Below are 19,292 nucleotides of genomic sequence, written 5' to 3'. Positions count from 1 at the left end.
GACCCTGCTTAGGAAAGGCAATGGTGTGATTTGCACAACGAATTGCGCCATATTTAAAATTTATGCCTAATAAAGCGCAAAAATAATCCTGCATTTGACAAAGCGCCAAAACGACAAAGGCAAATGAGGTGCTAAAATTAGACTCACAACAGGTGCAAACAGAGCTCAAAGAAGGGGGAACGAAGATAAATGACCCCCATTGTATTTTAGTATAAATGATCTGATAGGGGGTGGCAATTGTGATTTTTTTTACCTATGATTTTTAGTTGTGAGGGCTCTTATTTTTTGATAGAACAGGTTGTAAAACAGCTTGGATAGATACTAGATAGGGCGGCGCGGTGGCTCAGTGGTTAGCATTACAGCCTTGCAGCGCTGGGGACCTGGGTTCCCAAGGGTCAACATCTGCAAAGATTTTGTATGTTCTCTCCGTGTTTGTGTGGGTTTCCTCCGGGTCCTCTGGTTTCCTCCCACACTCCAAAACATACCGGTAGGTTGATTAGACTGTGAGCCCCATGGGGACAGGGACTGATTTGGAAAGCTCTGTGCAGCGCTGCGTAATCTGTGTGCGCTGTATAAATAAAGAATTATTACCATTATTATTAGATATACAAACGTTCAGACATGATCACAGAGGAGAGGCACTCAGCTGACAGCCGCTCCATGATCTATTTGCTCAGATTTTCCCTATTCCCCGCCTGTCACTCAACTTCTCCCGCATCCCCAATGTTATATGAATCTATATTTCAGCTGCGGGGGCCCCTTCATGCATAAAATAATTAGTAAGTGAATTAAAAGTAAATCCACAATATGCGATCCGGCTCGGTTCCGGTGCGGTCGGAGTGTGAAATGCGGCTGACTCATCTGTTTCTCCTTGTTAATTGTTCCCATAGGAGAAGGAACATTTACATTATTGAAAGGCTGGAGCCGGCGCTGCTCAGGACTGAGTCTGTGTCACATCATGTGTCTTCATCGCACTGTATTATATATGCACACAGTAAGACGAGCGCCTCCCAGCATGCACCCGACTCGCTCCCTGCGCTGGTGCAAAATTCATCTCACTTCATCCCATATTATGAAGAATAGGCTTTATTACAGAACGGCTCCCAAATCTCCCCACAAGTACAAGCAGCTCAGTGCAGGACACTAGAAAATTTACATTTACATTTCTAATTTTTCACCAAAGACTCTTTGCCACATGCTCACTTTATCAAAGTGCTAAGGCTGGGGGGAACCCGTTTGTTTTTACCCCACTAAAACTAAAATACCCTTCAGGTCGGGTATGAAATGTCCTTTCTAGAATTCCCGTTATGTGGATCATCTGTTACCTATAAAAAAAAAAAATTTCCCCAAACTCAGGCAAATATGACTCTTCTCATCCGATTTTCACATGAAATGAGTCAAGTTTAGTGGCTGCAGGGTTAGTGTCACTTCAGAAGCCCGTCTTCTGTTCTGTGGCACCTAGAAACATGCTGGTGTCATATTAGAGATAAGATTCTCATCTTTCAGATCCCATCAAGCTGATGGTTCTGTGAACTACAGGAACTAGATCTTTACTATAACACCAGCAGCATGTTTCTAGGTGCTATATAATAGCAGGTATGGGCTTCGGACGTAACCCTACCCCTGAAACCACTAAACTTGACTCATTCCATGTAAAAATGGGAGAGATATTTTATAGATAAGATTTCATATGAAAGAGGACATTCTGGAAAGGATATTTCATACCCAATCTGAAGGGATTAGTAGTTTAATGGGGTTTGATCCGGAGGAGTTCACAGAAAATGCATTGTCAGTGTATAATGCACTGTGTCGCGATTCATTAAGATCCTGCACCCGATATCCTGCATCTGTCATTTCCCCGCTCAGGTCCCCGGAGTTCACCTTCTTCTTCCCGGTGCATCTAAGTGCTTGATCTTGCAATACAATTTGAAACTTAAATCTTAAGTCCGAATCAGTCCGATCGTCCGACACCCCCCCCCCCCATTTGTGTCGCATGAAAGCAGCGCAATCCGATCGCATGCGACACAATCCCAGCACAGACCCCTGTTAAATACCTGTCAAAGCCATGCAAATCCAGAAAACGGTGCAAAGTCCTCCAAAAGTGCGATCCGCGACCCTTAGTAAATAAGCCCCTTTGTCTTTAAAGGGGTTGGCTACCTTAGACCATAGTTTCTCAAGCTGTAGTTAAAATAGTCTTACAGATGTACCTTAAAGGTCTAAGGGGTACAGCTGGTGCCACCTGGGAAAATGGAAAAGAGCCGTCTTCGTGCAATAAATCTTTTCAGTTCGATAAGACAGCGTATAGGAGTATTATTGGACACCAAATAGAGGTTAAAAAGTTGGGTTATGTGGTTATTGTGTGGTCATATTATTTAGATAGTGAGTGGCGGAATAAGGATATGGAGTGTTATCCGGTTACAGGATGGCGGCACGGTGTAAGAAAGATGAGTTATGTCATCGTATGGTATAATTGTATAGGAAAGTTGGGCTATGTGGGCACTGAGTGACGGTATAAGGCATTGGATGGCAGAGTTATTTGGGAACTTTATGGTAGTATTATAATACTTGGTAACAATATTAAGTATTAAGTTGAGCACTGTATAGCAGTATAATGTCCCGAGTAGACATGTAGTATGAGGGATTTTATCGCTGTGTTATCTGGGCACTTAACAGCTGCATTGAATAGCTACAAAATTACTAGGCATTGTATAGTGGTATTATGTAGGCACTGTATGACAATATTATCTGGATACTGAGTGGCGATATTAGGCATTGAATGGTGTTATTTGGCACTATATAGCAGTATAATTAGAATACTGTACAGAGGTGTTAGACATTGAGGGGCAGATTTACTTACCCGGTCCATTCGCAATCCAGCGGCGCGTTCTCTGCGGTGGATTTGGGTCCGGCCGGGATTCACCAAGGTAGTTCCTCCAACGTCCACCAGGTGGCGCTGCTGCACTGAAGTTCCCCAGAATGCACTGAAGTTCACCGGCCTATTCCTAATTAGACATTGTATGGTGGTGTTATGTGGGCACTGTATAGCAGTATTATATAGCTACCTAGTGGTGGTTATAGGCATTGTATGGTGGTGTTATGTAGGCACTATATGACAGTATTATCTGGATACTGAGTGGAGGTATTAGGCACAGTTTATATAGGCACTGTATGGCAGTATTATATAGCTACTGAGTGGCGGTATTAGGCATTGTATTTTTGCAGTTATGTGGGCACTGTATGGCAGTATTATCTGGCACTGTATGGCAGTATTATCTGGATACTGAGTGGAGGTATTAGGCACAGTTTATATAGGCACTGTATGGCAGTATTATATAGCTACTGAGTGGAGGTATTAGGCTTTGTATTTTTGCAGTTATGTGGGCACTGTATGGCAGTATTATCTGGCACTGTATGGCAGTATTATCTGGCATTTTATGGCAGTATTTGGATATACTAGTAAAGTTGCAGACCCCCGGTCTCTTCCCTCCTCCTCCATTCCGTATTTCCACTATCCCACTATCATAACACAATCATCCGCTGGCAGCTCCTCGGCAGACTTATCCCCGTCGCTTGTGAACAAATCAGGTCTACATTTCATTTTTCGAGTAAAACTATGGAACACATGGGCGTGCGGTGCGCACATTGTCGCCTGGCAGCAGATCTCCCTCTGCGAGAGAAAATCTATAGCGCAGTCACCAGCTTTTCAGACCGTTACTATAGAAATGACCCGTCTTATTGCACATATGGCAATATATACAACTTACTACGTGCTGAGGCTGAACACTTACATATAGAGGCATCAAATCTGGTTTAGATACATGAAGAGAAGGACCCTGCATCCAGTGTTATGTATTGTCCCTGGAGAGATGTGTAATCAGACCTCGGTGTATGTTATTAGTAGCAGCAGGACTGTGGAATATAGATTTATATTCCAGGACTGTAGCTTTTTTCAAGCACACTGGGGGGTCCTCACACTGCTGTACTCTGTGCTCTCTGCAGCCAGTGTTAGGTATTGTACCTGGAGAAATGCACTGATCAGAGCTTTGTGTATGTTGGTGCACTGGGGGCATGTAATCACACTGCTGTGCTCTGTACAGTCAGGCAGAGGCAGAGATTTGTAATCAGACCTTTGTGTTTGTTGATAGTAGCAGCAGAACTGTGAACTATGGCTATATATTTCGGCACTGAAGATTCTTTAAGTGCACAGGGGAGCATGTCCAAACACCGCTGTGCACTGCTCTGAAACCACTGTTAGGTATTACACCTGGAGAGATGTGTAATCAAACATGTGTATGTGTTGTAGCAGCAGGACTGTGTTATATGGATTTAAATTTCAGTATTGTGCACTTTGGAGGGGGGTGTCCCCACACTTCAGTGCTCTGTACTCTCTGCAGTCAGTGTTAGGTATTCTACCTCGGGAGATCATACCTTTGTGTATGTTACTAGTAGCAGCAGGACTGTGGCATATATATATATATATATACACACACACATATATATATATATATATATATATATATATATATATATATATATATACAAACAGTATATCAACATCGAAGCTCCAAGATCACTGAGGACGTGACCTTACACTGCTGCGCTCTGTGCTGTCAGTGTTAGGATATTGTGTGTATACTGTTAGTAGCAGCAGGACTGTAGCAGCATAACATCCTTAGAGCAAGAGGAAAACCTTCCTTCAAATTTTTATCACCTGAAATGTGGCTTTTGGGAGAGGGTTACATTTTACATTAATGTTATGGTGACGTTTACATTCCTTCTTTTTATCTACAGCTATGGAAGAGCTGGATGGAGATGAGGTCCGGGTTTCCTCCAGAGGAAAATTTGCAGAAAGGGACATAGTGCAGGTAAGGGGTTAAAGGATAGATGGACCTTGGCTGTTATTTCCATTGATCTAAAGCATCGAAAATGAAGGATACGTTAAAATTTTTATTTAAAAAAAAAAATAAAAAATCTGGTAATTTTTTGTGTTGTCTCAGCCTAAATCTGTGTATTACTCCACATTCTCTTACCTACAGAGAGAAGGATTGGGAAAACTAAAATAGGAGGATCTGACTACACAGGGGGTTTGCTTGTAGTCTGAAACCATGGCAACACATAGAATTACATAAAAGTGAAACACGTTATCAATATTTTTATTTGGTTTCCTATAAAATAAGCTAAATCTTTACCGCCTCATCTCTCACGTTCCTTTTTTTTTTTCTCTCCACAGTTTGTGCCATTCCGTGACTATGTGGACCGTTCCGGAAACCAGGTTCTGAGCATGGCCCGGCTCGCCAAGGATGTCTTAGCCGAGATCCCAGAACAGTTCCTCTCCTACATGAAGTCCCGCGACATCAAGCCCCGCCCACTGCCGCCTTCCGCACCCATTCAGAACCTCCCCTCACACATCTGAGCGCCGGGCCTTGCTGTTCCATCCCGTACAGAATGGGGGCGCCCCCGTATCCATTTTTAAAAGACAGGGTAAAGCTTTGACTCCCGTTCTCCTCTTCCCTTTGGTTCGGCATCTACTTAGTTATTGGGACGCGCCTGCTAATTGCATCTCTCATAAACTTAGCTGCACCCCGATCTTCCAGGGGGGGGGTTATGCAATACAGTCTGGACATTCTACCACCGCTCCTGCAATAGGAGAGAGATCGGACTGAGCGGACGAGAACCTCCTGGTGGTCCGGTCAAGATGAAGGACACAAGTTGGGTGGGGCGGTGGGATTTGCGCAGATTTTTGCACTTTGAGGGTCCGCGGTGCTGGCTGGGTCATGCTGTACAGTATTTAAAGAACTTTTTCAGAATTAAACGTATACAGAATATGTACATTTGTGCTTTCGGAGGAATTGTATACTGTAGTCCTCATCCGTCTCCAGACATATACAAATAAAACCTTTAAACTATATGGTGTTCTGCGGCTCAAGTCCAGTTTCTATGTCTTTCTCTTTGTTGATCACTCAACTTTTACAGAATCCTGAACAGACAAGCGGCCGGTGAATACAGTGATTCAGTATGAACTGTAAAAGTGACATCACTGATTATCTGCTTCTCGAAAAGCTGGGTATGACTGTTTGCACAGATCTGGCCTTCATGTTATAGGATTGTATGACCCCAAGGGAAATGATTTCTAGATTAATAATAATAATTCTTTATATGGCGCCTACAGATTACGCAGCGCTGCACAATGTCAAATCGGTCCCTGTCCCCGTGGGGCTCACAATCTAAACAACCTAACAGTATGTTTTGGAGTGTGGGAGGAAACCGGAGGAAACCCACGCAAACAAGGAGAGAACATACAAACTCTTTGGAAATGTTGACCTGGGTGGGATTCGAACCCAGGACCCCAGCGCTGCAAGACAGAAGTGCTACCCACTCAGCCACCGTGCCGCCCATTCATCATGCCCAGTCCTCATGTTCTCTGTGGGCTCAATTCCTGACCCTCAGTTAACTAAGAGATGCTATAATGCCTCCCATATACTGCACGCAGAGGAAATCCTGGTCTACCATCTTGCTGTGGACCATCCCTATAATTGACAGCAGCATGGAGAACATTATACAGCAGTACTGAACAGTGACTGATGCACCGGAGTTCACCCTTCCCTTCTCCTCAGACTTCTAGTGAAAGTTGTGATCTACAGTCTACAGTGAGCAGTCTGTCTTTGCAGTCCCAAGATTGATTCAGCAGAGACTTCACACTGAATGTCAGTATTGAGAGGAGGAAGAAAGCCTGATCATTAGCAAGAGGAACAGTTTTATGTTGAAACCTGGCCTTGACCTATAAAAATGTTACCCTTATCACTTGCACATGACATTATCCTTATCCACTTCAAATAAGAAAACGTGATCCCTATACTCCTTCCTTATTACAATATATTCTTGCCCATAGGGGGCAGTAGCAGTTTTGTGCTTCAGTTCACCTCACCCTCATGGAAAGATCTACCTTTGCCAGAATTTTATTGTTCACTAGCAGCTACTGTATAGAGACAGACTTACAATGATGCTGCAGTTGTAGGTACGCAGCTCTTGTGCAGACCAATGAGCTGCCTTGGTTACAGACTACAAACATTCTGGCCCTGCGGTCAGGGTGTTTCTCGCTTCCTTGGCTCACACAGGGTTAGCGTGTAGGTTTTATCTAAATTATGGAGGCACATGGCTCCGCATGGGAGCTGTATGCTTAAAACGGTACAAAATTTGTAGTTGCTTCATGTTTCTATTGAATGGGGTGATAACAACTGTGGTTGCAAAAGTGATCACACCCTCAAAGATCTGTTCGGTCAAGAATAAATAGACATTTGTCCAGGTTAATGGCCAATTCCTGAACTCCGTCCCAATGGACCTCATTGACCTTTAATAGGGTGCGGTTCCCATTATGAGGTCCAATAAGACAGAACCTGCTGAGGTTTGTAATAGAGATTCTTAAAGGGAGCCTCTTACTAAACTACTAGTCCCCTCAGGTCGGAATGAAATGACCCCCCCGTCAGACAAATAGGACCCTTCTCACTCCATTTTCACATAAGATGGACAGGTATAGAGGCTGCAGTGGTCTATCCAGAAGCCACCATCTTCAATTCTATAGTACCTGCAAACTTACTTTTTGTGTCATTTTTAAGAGAAGGATCTCATCTTTGAAATAACATCATGTTTGGCTTTTTGAACTCCAGAACCAAAAGGTGAACCCAAGATACAGATAACTCATAGTTGAAAATGCAAGTTGCAGATAAAGATCCAGTTCCCATCTACAGGCGGTCCCCTACTTAAGGACAACCCATAGTTATAGACGGACCCCTCTGCCCACTGTGACCTCTGGTGACCTCTCTGGATGTTACTATAGTCCCAGGCTGCACTGATCAGCTGTAAGGTGTCTGCAATGAAGCTTTATTGATAATCCTTGGCTCCATTACCACAAAAAATTTGGAAACTCCAATTGTCACTGGGACAAAAGAAAATAATTTGTCTAGATCATCAATTATAAAATATACAGTTTCGACTTACATACAAATTCAACTTCCGGACAAACCTCCGGACCCTATCTTGTATGTAACCCGGGGACTGCCTGTAATTTGTAATGTCCGGTTATGTAGGACACAGAAAGATAAGACTGATGTGATCTGAATGATGAGATTCTTATCTTTAATATGACACCAGAATGTTTCTATGTGCTATAGAACAGAAGATAGGGTTGAATTGACACTCCCCTGCAACCACTAAACTTGACTTGTGAGATGTGACATAAAAGAGGGAATTCTAATTAAATTTAATCCCCGACCTGAGGGAACTAGGAGTTTAATGGGGTAAAACCTTGTGACAGGTTCCCTTTAAGCAGTTGAAATGTTCCAAAAACCTTTCCCCGTCCCCTAATCCCTTTAATGACTGTCTTCTACCTTCACTCTCCCCTGCTATTCATTACAGCCTAAAATGGGAAAATCTTCGGTTGACTTTCTATGGGCACCTTCCAGGATGGGAGCGCGGAGGGAGGGAGCCTGGTCTCTTATCTGCAGGAGGCCTTGGTGTCGCTCCTCCTGTACATACAATATCTGTGACGCTCTAATTAGAATGCATTCACACTGGCAGACTGTCCGTCAGCTTCGGGGGATGATACAGAGACGGCGCCTTCAGATCAACAGCTCGACGGCAAATCAACGGGACATTGTGATGAAAATGCTGGAGAATGCGACTCCGGCATCTGGAGAGGACAATGCGTCCGCCGAAGCGCGTGGAGACAGACAGATAACAGCACAATGGCGACAAAACAAAAATGAAGTTTTTGTTTGAAAATGAAGATTTTTTTTTTTTCACGGCTTAATCCGCAAGTTTGGTTTTTTACACTTTTTTCTTTTTTTTATAAAAGAGAATAGATGCCACCGGCAACGAGGATACAATCTTCTTCCCGACAGCGCAACATCAATGTGAATGACAGTCAGAACGAGATATGGGCATAGATATTAAAGGGGTTGTCCAGATGTACTGTGGGTTGGCTGGGGCGAGACTGTACATAAAAGGGATTCATGGCTCTGATAAAATAGTACCAATGCATCTAGTACCGTTATCGGTTGCCTAATGAGGTCAATAGATATGTGATGCAAAGTCCACCGGTGCCATTGGTTACCTATTGATGTCATCAGCCATCCACTGGTGCCACCGGCTCTCCAACGCCACTAGTCACCCATTGATACGTCACTAGTCATAGATCAATGTGAATACTTGCCCATTGAGGTGACATGTCAAATGTCAATGTTATTGGTCGTCCATTGGTTCCATTGGTTGCCTATTGAGGTCACTGATTAACATCAACGCTTGTCCACTGGAACCACTGATGTCACTACATAGTCACATACCAACATCAATGGTTGTCCACAGATGTCACCAGTAATTCATTGACTTCAATGATCGTCTATCAATTGAACCTGTCGATCATCCATGTCCATGGTCATCCTTTGATTGTTTCTAGTCATCCATCAACCACCATGGTCAACCACTGGTTCTCTATAGAGGTCACCAGTCATTCATCAATACCAATGATCGCCTAGGAATGTCACTGGTTGTTCATTGCTGTGGTTTATCATCGCTGGTTATCGTTGGGCTCCAATGGTTTCTCATTGATGTTATCTGTTATTCACCGATTTCATTAGTTGTTCATACATTTTAGGATAGGTCCACCAGTGTCACTACTCATCTTATTATACTACTGCTCTCCAATGATGTCTTTTGGTCCAATAATGACCCTAGTTGGCCATGATTCATTGGTCAATATTCTTTCAGTAATGTCAATGGTTGTCCATCATCATCAGTGATCATCCTTGGGTTCCATTGGTTGCCGATTGATGTCATTAGTCATCCATTGGTGTCACTGTTTCTCCATAGACTAGATGCCATTGGTCAAACATCAGTGGTCATCCCTTCATAGGTCTCTGGTCATCACATCAATTCAAATACTTGTCTACTGAGGTTACTGGTTAAATATCAATATCAGCGTTCGTCCATTGATTCCATCAAAGTCCCTAGTCACCACTGGTGCCAACTTATGTTACTACCTTGTCATCTACCAACATCAATAGTTGTCCACTGATGTCAATGGTCATTCATCAATGTCCGTGGTTGGGTGCTAGTTGCCCATTGAGGTTCCTGGTCCTTCACCAACATCCATGGTCAACCATTGGTTGCCCCTGGAGGTCGCTTGCCATTCATCAATTCCAATGATTGTCAACGAATGTAACTGGTCGCCCATTGATGTTGTTTATCTTCACTGGTCATCAATATATTCCAGTGCTTTCCCATTGATGTTATCAGTTATTAACCGATTTTATGGGTGGTTCATTTATTTTATGTTGTGTCCACCGGTGTGTCACTACAATTATATTACTGGTTTCCAATGATGTCTAATGTCAAAGGATATTCAATAATGGCCCATCTTATCCATGATCCATTGGTCAATAGTCGTCCAGTGATGTTATTGGTTGTTCATCATAATCAAGGGTCATACTTGGGTTCTATTGGTAGTCCATTGGTGGCATTGTTTGCCAACTGAAGACCTGATGTCAAAAGTTCATGAAATTTGTCATCCAATGACATAACTGGCCAGGCACAGAAGCCATAGGGCACCCATTGATGTCCACGGTCATCCCCTGGTGCCAGTTATTGCCCACTGATTGTTGGTCTTTATTGCTCATTGAATGGTATGATTGTACCCCAGTGCTTGAACTAAGACAACTCTCCAAAGCATGATACAGGCTTCTCTTTACCTACATTGGGGCAAAGTTTACATACCCTGTCCTTTTTTGTTAACAAAACTTCTGGTACACACACAATCCTGGATTTAGGACAGCAGTTCTGGGAACAAGTCTAAGCCTTATCTTCTTAATATTGAGGGTTCAAGTCCAAATCTTAGGGTTCAGGGTCCAGAATAACTAACGAGCCAGAACAATCAGTAATAGAGAGGATTAATATGAGTTAGTCAGTGTACACTGCCCGCTATCCTAGCATTCAAGTTTATGGGGCGCAGGTGCATTCCCCCAATGTATGGAGCCAGAGGACAGATATGGACCCTATGGACACCTGGTGCATGAATTTTTAAAAAAATCTTTTTTGCAAAAAAGAAATAATTATCTTCACATTCCAATAATAAATGTAAAGATAATTCTCCAGGAAACATATGTGTAATGCAGAGTGAGAAGCGGCGGCTATTCTGAGAGCTAATGATGCATTGTGCATTGTGTATGGATCCAGACTGTTTATCAACCTGCCGCCACCTACACGATCTGCTAGGGGGAAATAATTTCAATAATTAACTCCAGGGAGAAATATGTTTTCAGAGATGATCCTCTGTATGTGCTGCCGGGAGAGAGTCCTCCGAGGATGGAGCTATCAGATTAAGGGGAGAATCTGGGCTTATTTGCAGAACTCAGGCAACAACAATTACAAACTTTTTTTTTTGAAGAGGCACAATAAAAAGGTCCCAGATGTTTGTCTATCACATACTGCCTGCAGATAGGACACTATGTACAATCTGCTCAGCTCCTCCTGCTCTATAACATGCTGCCTGCAGATAGGACACTATGTACAATCTGCTCAGCTCCTCCTGCTCTATAACATGCTGCCTGCAGATAGGACACTATGTACAATCTGCTCAGCTCCTCCTGCTCTATAACATGCTGCCTACAGATAGGACATTATGTACACTGTGCTCAGCTCCTCCTGCTCTATAACATGCTGCCTGCAGATAGGACACTATGTACAATCTGCTCAGCTCCTCCTGCTCTATAACATGCTGCCTACAGATAGGACATTATGTACACTGTGCTCAGCTCCTCCTGCTCTATAACATACTGCCTGCAAATTACATAACAGTGGTGGCGAACCTATGGCACTCTAAGCACTCTGTGGGCACCCAGACAGGACTCAAAACCTTCTCCTACAGTCCGTGGCCACCCAGGATGTGCTGTGATCAGTGCCATTTTAAAGCTACACATCCTTAGCTGCCTGGGACTACAGGAGCAGCAAGGAGGTGCGGACAAGGCTGCATTATTATTGGAGCTTCTGCTCTGGGCCCTGCAGTTCTTCCTGTTCAGGGGCCCCTGGAAGGAAGCTACAATGATAATCTGAATTTCTCCTCTTTCTTCAACTGTATTGGTGTCCTCTAGACACAGATACAATTAAAAGCTGTGACAAAACAGGTAGCAACATGTTACTGCTTAAATTGCCATGTTGGCACTTTGCATTTAAATAAGTGGGTTTGGTTGTAATTTGGGCACTCGGTCTCCATCACTGACATCCTGGGGGTGAAGAATGAGGGTGATGACACATCTGGGTACAGCGCATTATTCTCATCCGTGGGATACAACAGGGAGCAGGGATTGTGTTGGTGAATGGATGTACATAGTAATCTTCTCTGTATAATATAATAAACTTTACAAATAAATCTGAACACGAAACAAAAGATAACATGTCTCAGGATTATGTATTCAGGCTGGAAATGTACTCACGTATCAGAATTAGTAGAAATCAGTAGTTACTTTAGGGAGAGGGGCGCTGGATGTTTCCCCACTGAGAGCATCCGAATCTTTAAATCAACAGCGCCCCCTGCAGGCTCGCAATGGAAAGATTTTCATCTCTTCCTATAAAATACCTGGAGTTTCTCAAAATAACAATGACACTGAAACAAAGAGCAGCAAAGGAAACAAATGAGGTCAGTTATTACGACGACCCATTTAAGGGGGTGAATGGCATCTTCTTTGTTATCGATAGAGGTTTGGCAGAATCAAAGTCTAGAATGACTACAGCTGGGGGCGATGGATCTGATAGGCCAGAGATGGCGCTAGAAGTGCTATAGGAACAAAGGGGATAGAATTATGGGGGCACTGTGTCTAGCGCTGCAATGGGGACCCACTGGCCCAATCATTTACTATGTGATCTGTGAACTGCTATGTGGAAACTATATTATCATAGGATCAATTGATGGATCTGTGTGTAGTAGTGTCATAGAACCAAAGGAGATAGATCTGTAATGGGGCACCAGATTATAGAAGCAAAAGGAGATTGATCTATTATGGGGCACTGGATCTGGTACTGTCATAGACCCATTGTAGATGGATGGATGTGTTATGGGGCACAGGGTTCAGTACAGTCATACAATCATAAGATATGGATGGATCAGTCACCAGCCACCGGATCTGGTACTGTCCTAGATGCATTGTAGATGGATAAATCTGTTATGGAGCACTGGGTTCAGTACTGTCATAGAACCAGTGGAGATGGGTTGATCCTTTACAGATTGATCTGTTATGAGGCACTGGATCTGGTGCTGTCATAGACCCATTGTAGACTAATGGATGTGTTATGGGGCACTGGGTTTATTATGGTCATAGAACCATACAATATGGATGGATCTGTCACCAGCCACTGGATCTGGTACTGTCATAGATCCATTATCGATGGATAAATCTGTTGTTATGGGGCTCCAGGTTCAGTACCTTCATACAACCAGTGGAGATGGATGAATCTGTTATGGGGCGCCGGGTCTAGTACTGTCATAGAACCATTGGAGATGGACGGATTTGTCGGAGGCCACCGGATCCGGTACCGTCATAGAACCATTGTAGATGGATGGATCTTCTATAGGACACTGGGTTCAGTACTGTCGTAATACCAGTGGAGATGGATAATTCTGTTATGGGGCACCGAGTCCAGCATTATTATGGTGGACATTGTTATATAATCATTGTAGATGGATCTTGCGTCCCATGTGACAGAACTAACGTTATACAAAATATTACAATTCCATAGTAATCACATATTATAATAACCTTCCAGAACTTTATATACGGGCCAATTAACAGTGTGCAAATTATTACCACTGTATGTCTTTTGCTGGTGTCAGTAATCTTAAGCTCTGAACCTACGACTCCCATCATCCTCCATTACCTTCTATGGTAAGAGTGCATGCTGGGAGTTGTAGCTGCCCAGATGGTTTCTGACCCTTGTCTATTGGGTGATCTCCTTTGCATGTCCTTATTGTTAGAAGATGCAGTGACCTTTCCTGTGTGTCGGTGCTCTTTCTATCAAAGCCTCTACAGAAGTTAGGAAACTTTTCTTGTGGGATAACCCCTTTAAAGGAAATCTACCACACGGATACAGAATTGTACACCAAGCACATTTACACATTTGTGCGTGTCCCCTGAAACAGGATCTATTGTTATTATTTTATGTTCTAATGGCCTAGTTTTTGGAGAAAACTGGCTTTTAAAATGATCCAAATGAGCCTCAGGGGCTCCTGTCTACATCACAGAAGCCTCTTCTGGCTCAGTCTTCTGCTAGTTCTGCATGTTACTGTTCAGCATTACTGCCCACCTCCTCCCTCCCCTCCCCAACCACATTATTAGCAAAAGACAGTGCCGGACGCAGCTTCTGTGATGTAGACAGGAGCCCCTGAGGCTCATTTGCATAACTTTAAAAGACAAATTTTCTCCAAAATGAGGACACTAGAAGATAAAGGAAGTACGGCTCCTGTATTGGGGGGCACACAGCAGTGTGTAAGTGTGCTTGGTGTACAATACTCCATCCATGTGGTAGATTTCATTTAAGATTTCCTGCCCCTGTAATAAATTAATGTATGTAAAACCGAAGGCAGAAAGAAAATCTCGTTATACCATGATCATTTTCTTTTGCCGCTTTTGAAGAACGTCCTGGTATAACAATGTCCCAGAAGGCTTGTGCGCACAGCGCTGCTCGCCATCTCCCCTCCACATCGCGCTGATTGCTGTAATTGAGTGTGTTCTTCGCCTCCCATCCCTTGCTCCGTGTCTTGTCATTCCTTAATTTCTGATGGTTATCCCCCCCCTCCCAGCTAGGAGACACGATACGGGATTTAACTCTTATCTATCAACATTTTGCATAATCGTGTTTACCTTCCTCCGCCGCCCGCTGCGTTGGTTTCTTATCCGTTTGCTGTTCTTCATGCATTTATCACGTCTTTAAAGTTGGGTTTTCAGAAGTTGGTCTCTGAGAAGTGGGACAACTATAGGAGTGGAGTGTCCTTGAAGAGCTGAGAAGATAGACAGAGAGAGAATATGTAATATAGAAGTATATTCCCACCAGAGAATAATTATTATTGCAGGGCAATTTAAAAGGGAAAGTCTCATCACAGAAATTTAATCTGGAATATCTGTTCTGCAGGATCATCCTGGTTTGCTGTGGGATCTCAACCAAGGTCTCTCCAGTGCATACAAAAGGAAAATACTCCAGCACATCCATGGGAATCCGTATAAAATAGTAGCTTTATTTCATACACATGAAAATCCAGACATCACGATCATGGACACAGCAAAAAATAAAAAAAAAACACGTTTCGTCCTACTGGACTTAGTCATGGTCTCTCCTGTGCAGCTCCATCTCCCCTCTTGCAGCAAAAACACTTATTACACACAGCACATGTCAGGATGAAGGCTGGCCACACTTCTGGGACACAAACCTGTCTCTGGCTTCCCACTGCATCCACTAGCCATTATGTATGCACCTTCGGAATCCCCATAGTACATGACTCCTTGATTTAACAGTGTCCCACTTTTGCAATTCTGTTTATATAAGCAGTTGCCATTGGTAGTGTTCACCCTCAATATTGCTCTTTGGGGGTCACCCAGGTGAAGAGAACCCCTCCTTGTATACCTAATGGGAGATTCATCAACCTGTCTACACCAGAATTCTGGAGTAACTTACATTTGAAATACTATGCACCAGATTTATTGTGGATTTTAGACCATTTTCCAGTCAGTGGTCCCAACTAAACAACGAAGTGTGTCCAGCTCTCCATCTCGGCAATCCAGCTCGGCTCCCTCCGTCTCCATTACGGCAATCCAGCTCCGCTCCCTCCGTCTACATCCCGGCAATCCAGCTCCGCTCCCTCCGTCTACATCCCGGCAATCCAGCTCCGCTCCCTCCGTCTACATCCCGGCAATCCAGCTCCGCTCCCTCCGTCTACATCCCGGCAATCCAGCTCCGCTCCCTCCGTCTACATCCCGGCAATCCAGCTCCGCTCCCTCCGTCTACATCCCGGCAATCCAGCTCCGCTCCCTCCGTCTACATCCCGGCAATCCAGCTCCGCTCCCTCCGTCTACATCCCGGCAATCCAGCTCCGCTCCCTCCGTCTACATCCCGGCAATCCAGCTCCGCTCCCTCCGTCTACATCCCGGCAATCCAGCTCCGCTCCCTCCGTCTACATCCCGGCAATCCAGCTCCGCTCCCTCCGTCTACATCCCGGCAATCCAGCTCCGCTCCCTCCGTCTACATCCCGGCAATCCAGCTCCGCTCCCTCCGTCTACATCCCGGCAATCCAGCTCCGCTCCCTCCGTCTACATCCCGGCAATCCAGCTCCGCTCCCTCCGTCTACATCCCGGCAATCCAGCTCCGCTCCCTCCGTCTACATCCCGGCAATCCAGCTCCGCTCCCTCCGTCTACATCCCGGCAATCCAGCTCCGCTCCCTCCGTCTACATCCCGGCAATCCAGCTCCGCTCCCTCCGTCTACATCCCGGCAATCCAGCTCCGCTCCCTCCGTCTACATCCCGGCAATCCAGCTCCGCTCCCTCCGTCTACATCCCGGCAATCCAGCTCCGCTCCCTCCGTCTACATCCCGGCAATCCAGCTCCGCTCCCTCCGTCTACATCCCGGCAATCCAGCTCCGCTCCCTCCGTCTACATCCCGGCAATCCAGCTCCGCTCCCTCCGTCTACATCCCGGCAATCCAGCTCCGCTCCCTCCGTCTACATCCCGGCAATCCAGCTCCGCTCCCTCCGTCTACATCCCGGCAATCCAGCTCCGCTCCCTCCGTCTACATCCCGGCAATCCAGCTCCGCTCCCTCCGTCTACATCCCGGCAATCCAGCTCCGCTCCCTCCGTCTACATCCCGGCAATCCAGCTCCGCTCCCTCCGTCTACATCCCGGCAATCCAGCTCCGCTCCCTCCGTCTACATCCCGGCAATCCAGCTCCGCTCCCTCCGTCTACATCCCGGCAATCCAGCTCCGCTCCCTCCGTCTACATCCCGGCAATCCAGCTCCGCTCCCTCCGTCTACATCCCGGCAATCCAGCTCCGCTCCCTCCGTCTACATCCCGGCAATCCAGCTCCGCTCCCTCCGTCTACATCCCGGCAATCCAGCTCCGCTCCCTCCGTCTACATCCCGGCAATCCAGCTCCGCTCCCTCCGTCTACATCCCGGCAATCCAGCTCCGCTCCCTCCGTCTACATCCCGGCAATCCAGCTCCGCTCCCTCCGTCTACATCCCGGCAATCCAGCTCCGCTCCCTCCGTCTACATCCCGGCAATCCAGCTCCGCTCCCTCCGTCTACATCCCGGCAATCCAGCTCCGCTCCCTCCGTCTACATCCCGGCAATCCAGCTCCGCTCCCTCCGTCTACATCCCGGCAATCCAGCTCCGCTCCCTCCGTCTACATCCCGGCAATCCAGCTCCGCTCCCTCCGTCTACATCCCGGCAATCCAGCTCCGCTCCCTCCGTCTACATCCCGGCAATCCAGCTCCGCTCCCTCCGTCTACATCCCGGCAATCCAGCTCCGCTCCCTCCGTCTACATCCCGGCAATCCAGCTCCGCTCCCTCCGTCTACATCCCGGCAATCCAGCTCCGCTCCCTCCGTCTACATCCCGGCAATCCAGCTCCGCTCCCTCCGTCTACATCCCGGCAATCCAGCTCCGCTCCCTCCGTCTACATCCCGGCAATCCAGCTCCGCTCCCTCCGTCTACATCCCGGCAATCCAGCTCCGCTCCCTCCGTCTACATCCCGGCAATCCAGCTCCGCTCCCTCCGTCTACATCCCGGCAATCCAGCTCCGCTCCCTCCGTCTACATCCCGGCAATCCAGCTCCGCTCCCTCCGTCTACATCACGGCAATCCAGCTCCGCTCCCTCCGTCTACATCACGGCAATCCAGCTCCGCTCCCTCCGTCTACATCACGGCAATCCAGCTCCGCTCCCTCCGTCTACATCACGGCAATCCAGCTCCGCTCCCTCCGTCTACATCACGGCAATCCAGCTCCGCTCCCTCCGTCTACATCACGGCAATCCAGCTCCGCTCCCTCCGTCTACATCACGGCAATCCAGCTCCGCTCCCTCCGTCTACATCACGGCAATCCAGCTCCGCTCCCTCCGTCTACATCACGGCAATCCAGCTCCGCTCCCTCCGTCTACATCACGGCAATCCAGCTCCGCTCCCTCCGTCTACATCACGGCAATCCAGCTCCGCTCCCTCCGTCTACATCACGGCAATCCAGCTCCGCTCCCTCCGTCTACATCACGGCAATCCAGCTCCGCTCCCTCCGTCTACATCACGGCAATCCAGCTCCGCTCCCTCAGTCGACATTACTGCAATCCAGCTCCGCTCCCTCAGTCGACATTACTGCAATCCAGCTCCGCTACATCAGAGCCCACCACACTTAATGGGGCACATTTACTAAGAACAGTGCAGTGTGTACTATGTGCAGTTACCTGTGTAGTGTGCAGGGGGCGCTAGGTTCAGGATTTCCGGCACCCGTTCTTCGTGAATCTGGTGCCCCCTGCACTGCTCCAAAAGCGTGCACCAACTTTTTTTTTTGGTGCATCTTTAACATGGGGGTGCAACACATTTCTATCGGACTTTGCAAGTTAAATCTGTTCCACCGGACCCTTCAGTGCAGAAATTTGTGTCGCATGAAGCATAGTGCAGCCGTGACATAAAATGGTCGTGTGTGACACAAATGTGGCGTGGACCCTTTATAAGTACACGTACAAGCAGTTTACGCCCAAAATGACGTGCAAGGTCCAACAGAAAACTGGCGCTCCCTCTTCTTATTTATGGGCTAACGTTTTTGGGTAAAAGTTTGTAAAAGGAGGTGTTGTATTGTGTAAGGTAGAATTTAGGCGAAAAAAACTTTTACATTTTTACATTTTAGGAGGGAAAAAAAACCCACCAAATCTTCTCCGATGGGGGGCTTCAAGGGGGCATAATGACTTGTACTCCTCGGCCCAAATATAAATCATTTTTTTCCTTTAGAATTCATTTTTATACTTTTTTTTTGAGAGAATCGATGACTAAGTCTGACATAAAGCAGTCATTTCATCATTGCCTTCAGATTTCCCATCGTGCTCCCGCCCTCCCCGCCATTACGCTGCATGTAATCAAAGCGGCGGCAGATTCGTCACAATAAAAACCTATTAGTTTGTAAAAATTAAAATAATGCAGCAACAAAATTAATTCGCTTTAGATAATCGATGTTTTCGATTCTCACGATACTATTTTTTTCCTGTAGTGTATGACGGAA

The 19,292-nt window shown here is 46.0% G+C and overlaps 1 protein-coding gene and 1 long non-coding RNA gene across 2 annotated transcripts in view; one reads left to right on the top strand and one right to left on the bottom strand.

Annotated features, from left to right (window-relative positions):
* CPNE9 (copine family member 9) overlaps positions 1 to 5,908 on the top strand; it is a 176,849-nt gene extending 170,941 nt beyond the window's left edge. The window contains exons 20-21 of the mRNA XM_072128058.1: positions 4,792 to 4,865; positions 5,231 to 5,908. Of these exons, the coding sequence (XP_071984159.1) occupies positions 4,792 to 4,865; positions 5,231 to 5,413 (257 nt within the window). The 3' untranslated portion in view covers positions 5,414 to 5,908. The remainder of the gene's footprint in view (positions 1 to 4,791; positions 4,866 to 5,230) is intronic.
* A 6,543-nt stretch (positions 5,909 to 12,451) lies between these two features.
* Positions 12,452 to 19,240, bottom strand: LOC140104387 (uncharacterized). The gene is made up of 3 exons (XR_011850306.1): positions 18,942 to 19,240; positions 14,904 to 15,040; positions 12,452 to 12,652 (listed from the first exon to the last, which is right to left on the bottom strand). It is a non-coding gene; the product is annotated as an uncharacterized lncRNA (long non-coding RNA).
* Between the last annotated feature and the right edge of the window lie 52 nt (positions 19,241 to 19,292).

This window comes from Engystomops pustulosus, chromosome 10 (assembly GCF_040894005.1).
Source record: "Engystomops pustulosus chromosome 10, aEngPut4.maternal, whole genome shotgun sequence".
NCBI classification, from domain to species: Eukaryota; Metazoa; Chordata; class Amphibia; order Anura; family Leptodactylidae; genus Engystomops; species Engystomops pustulosus.
This window is presented reverse-complemented; position numbering and strand designations above follow the sequence as displayed.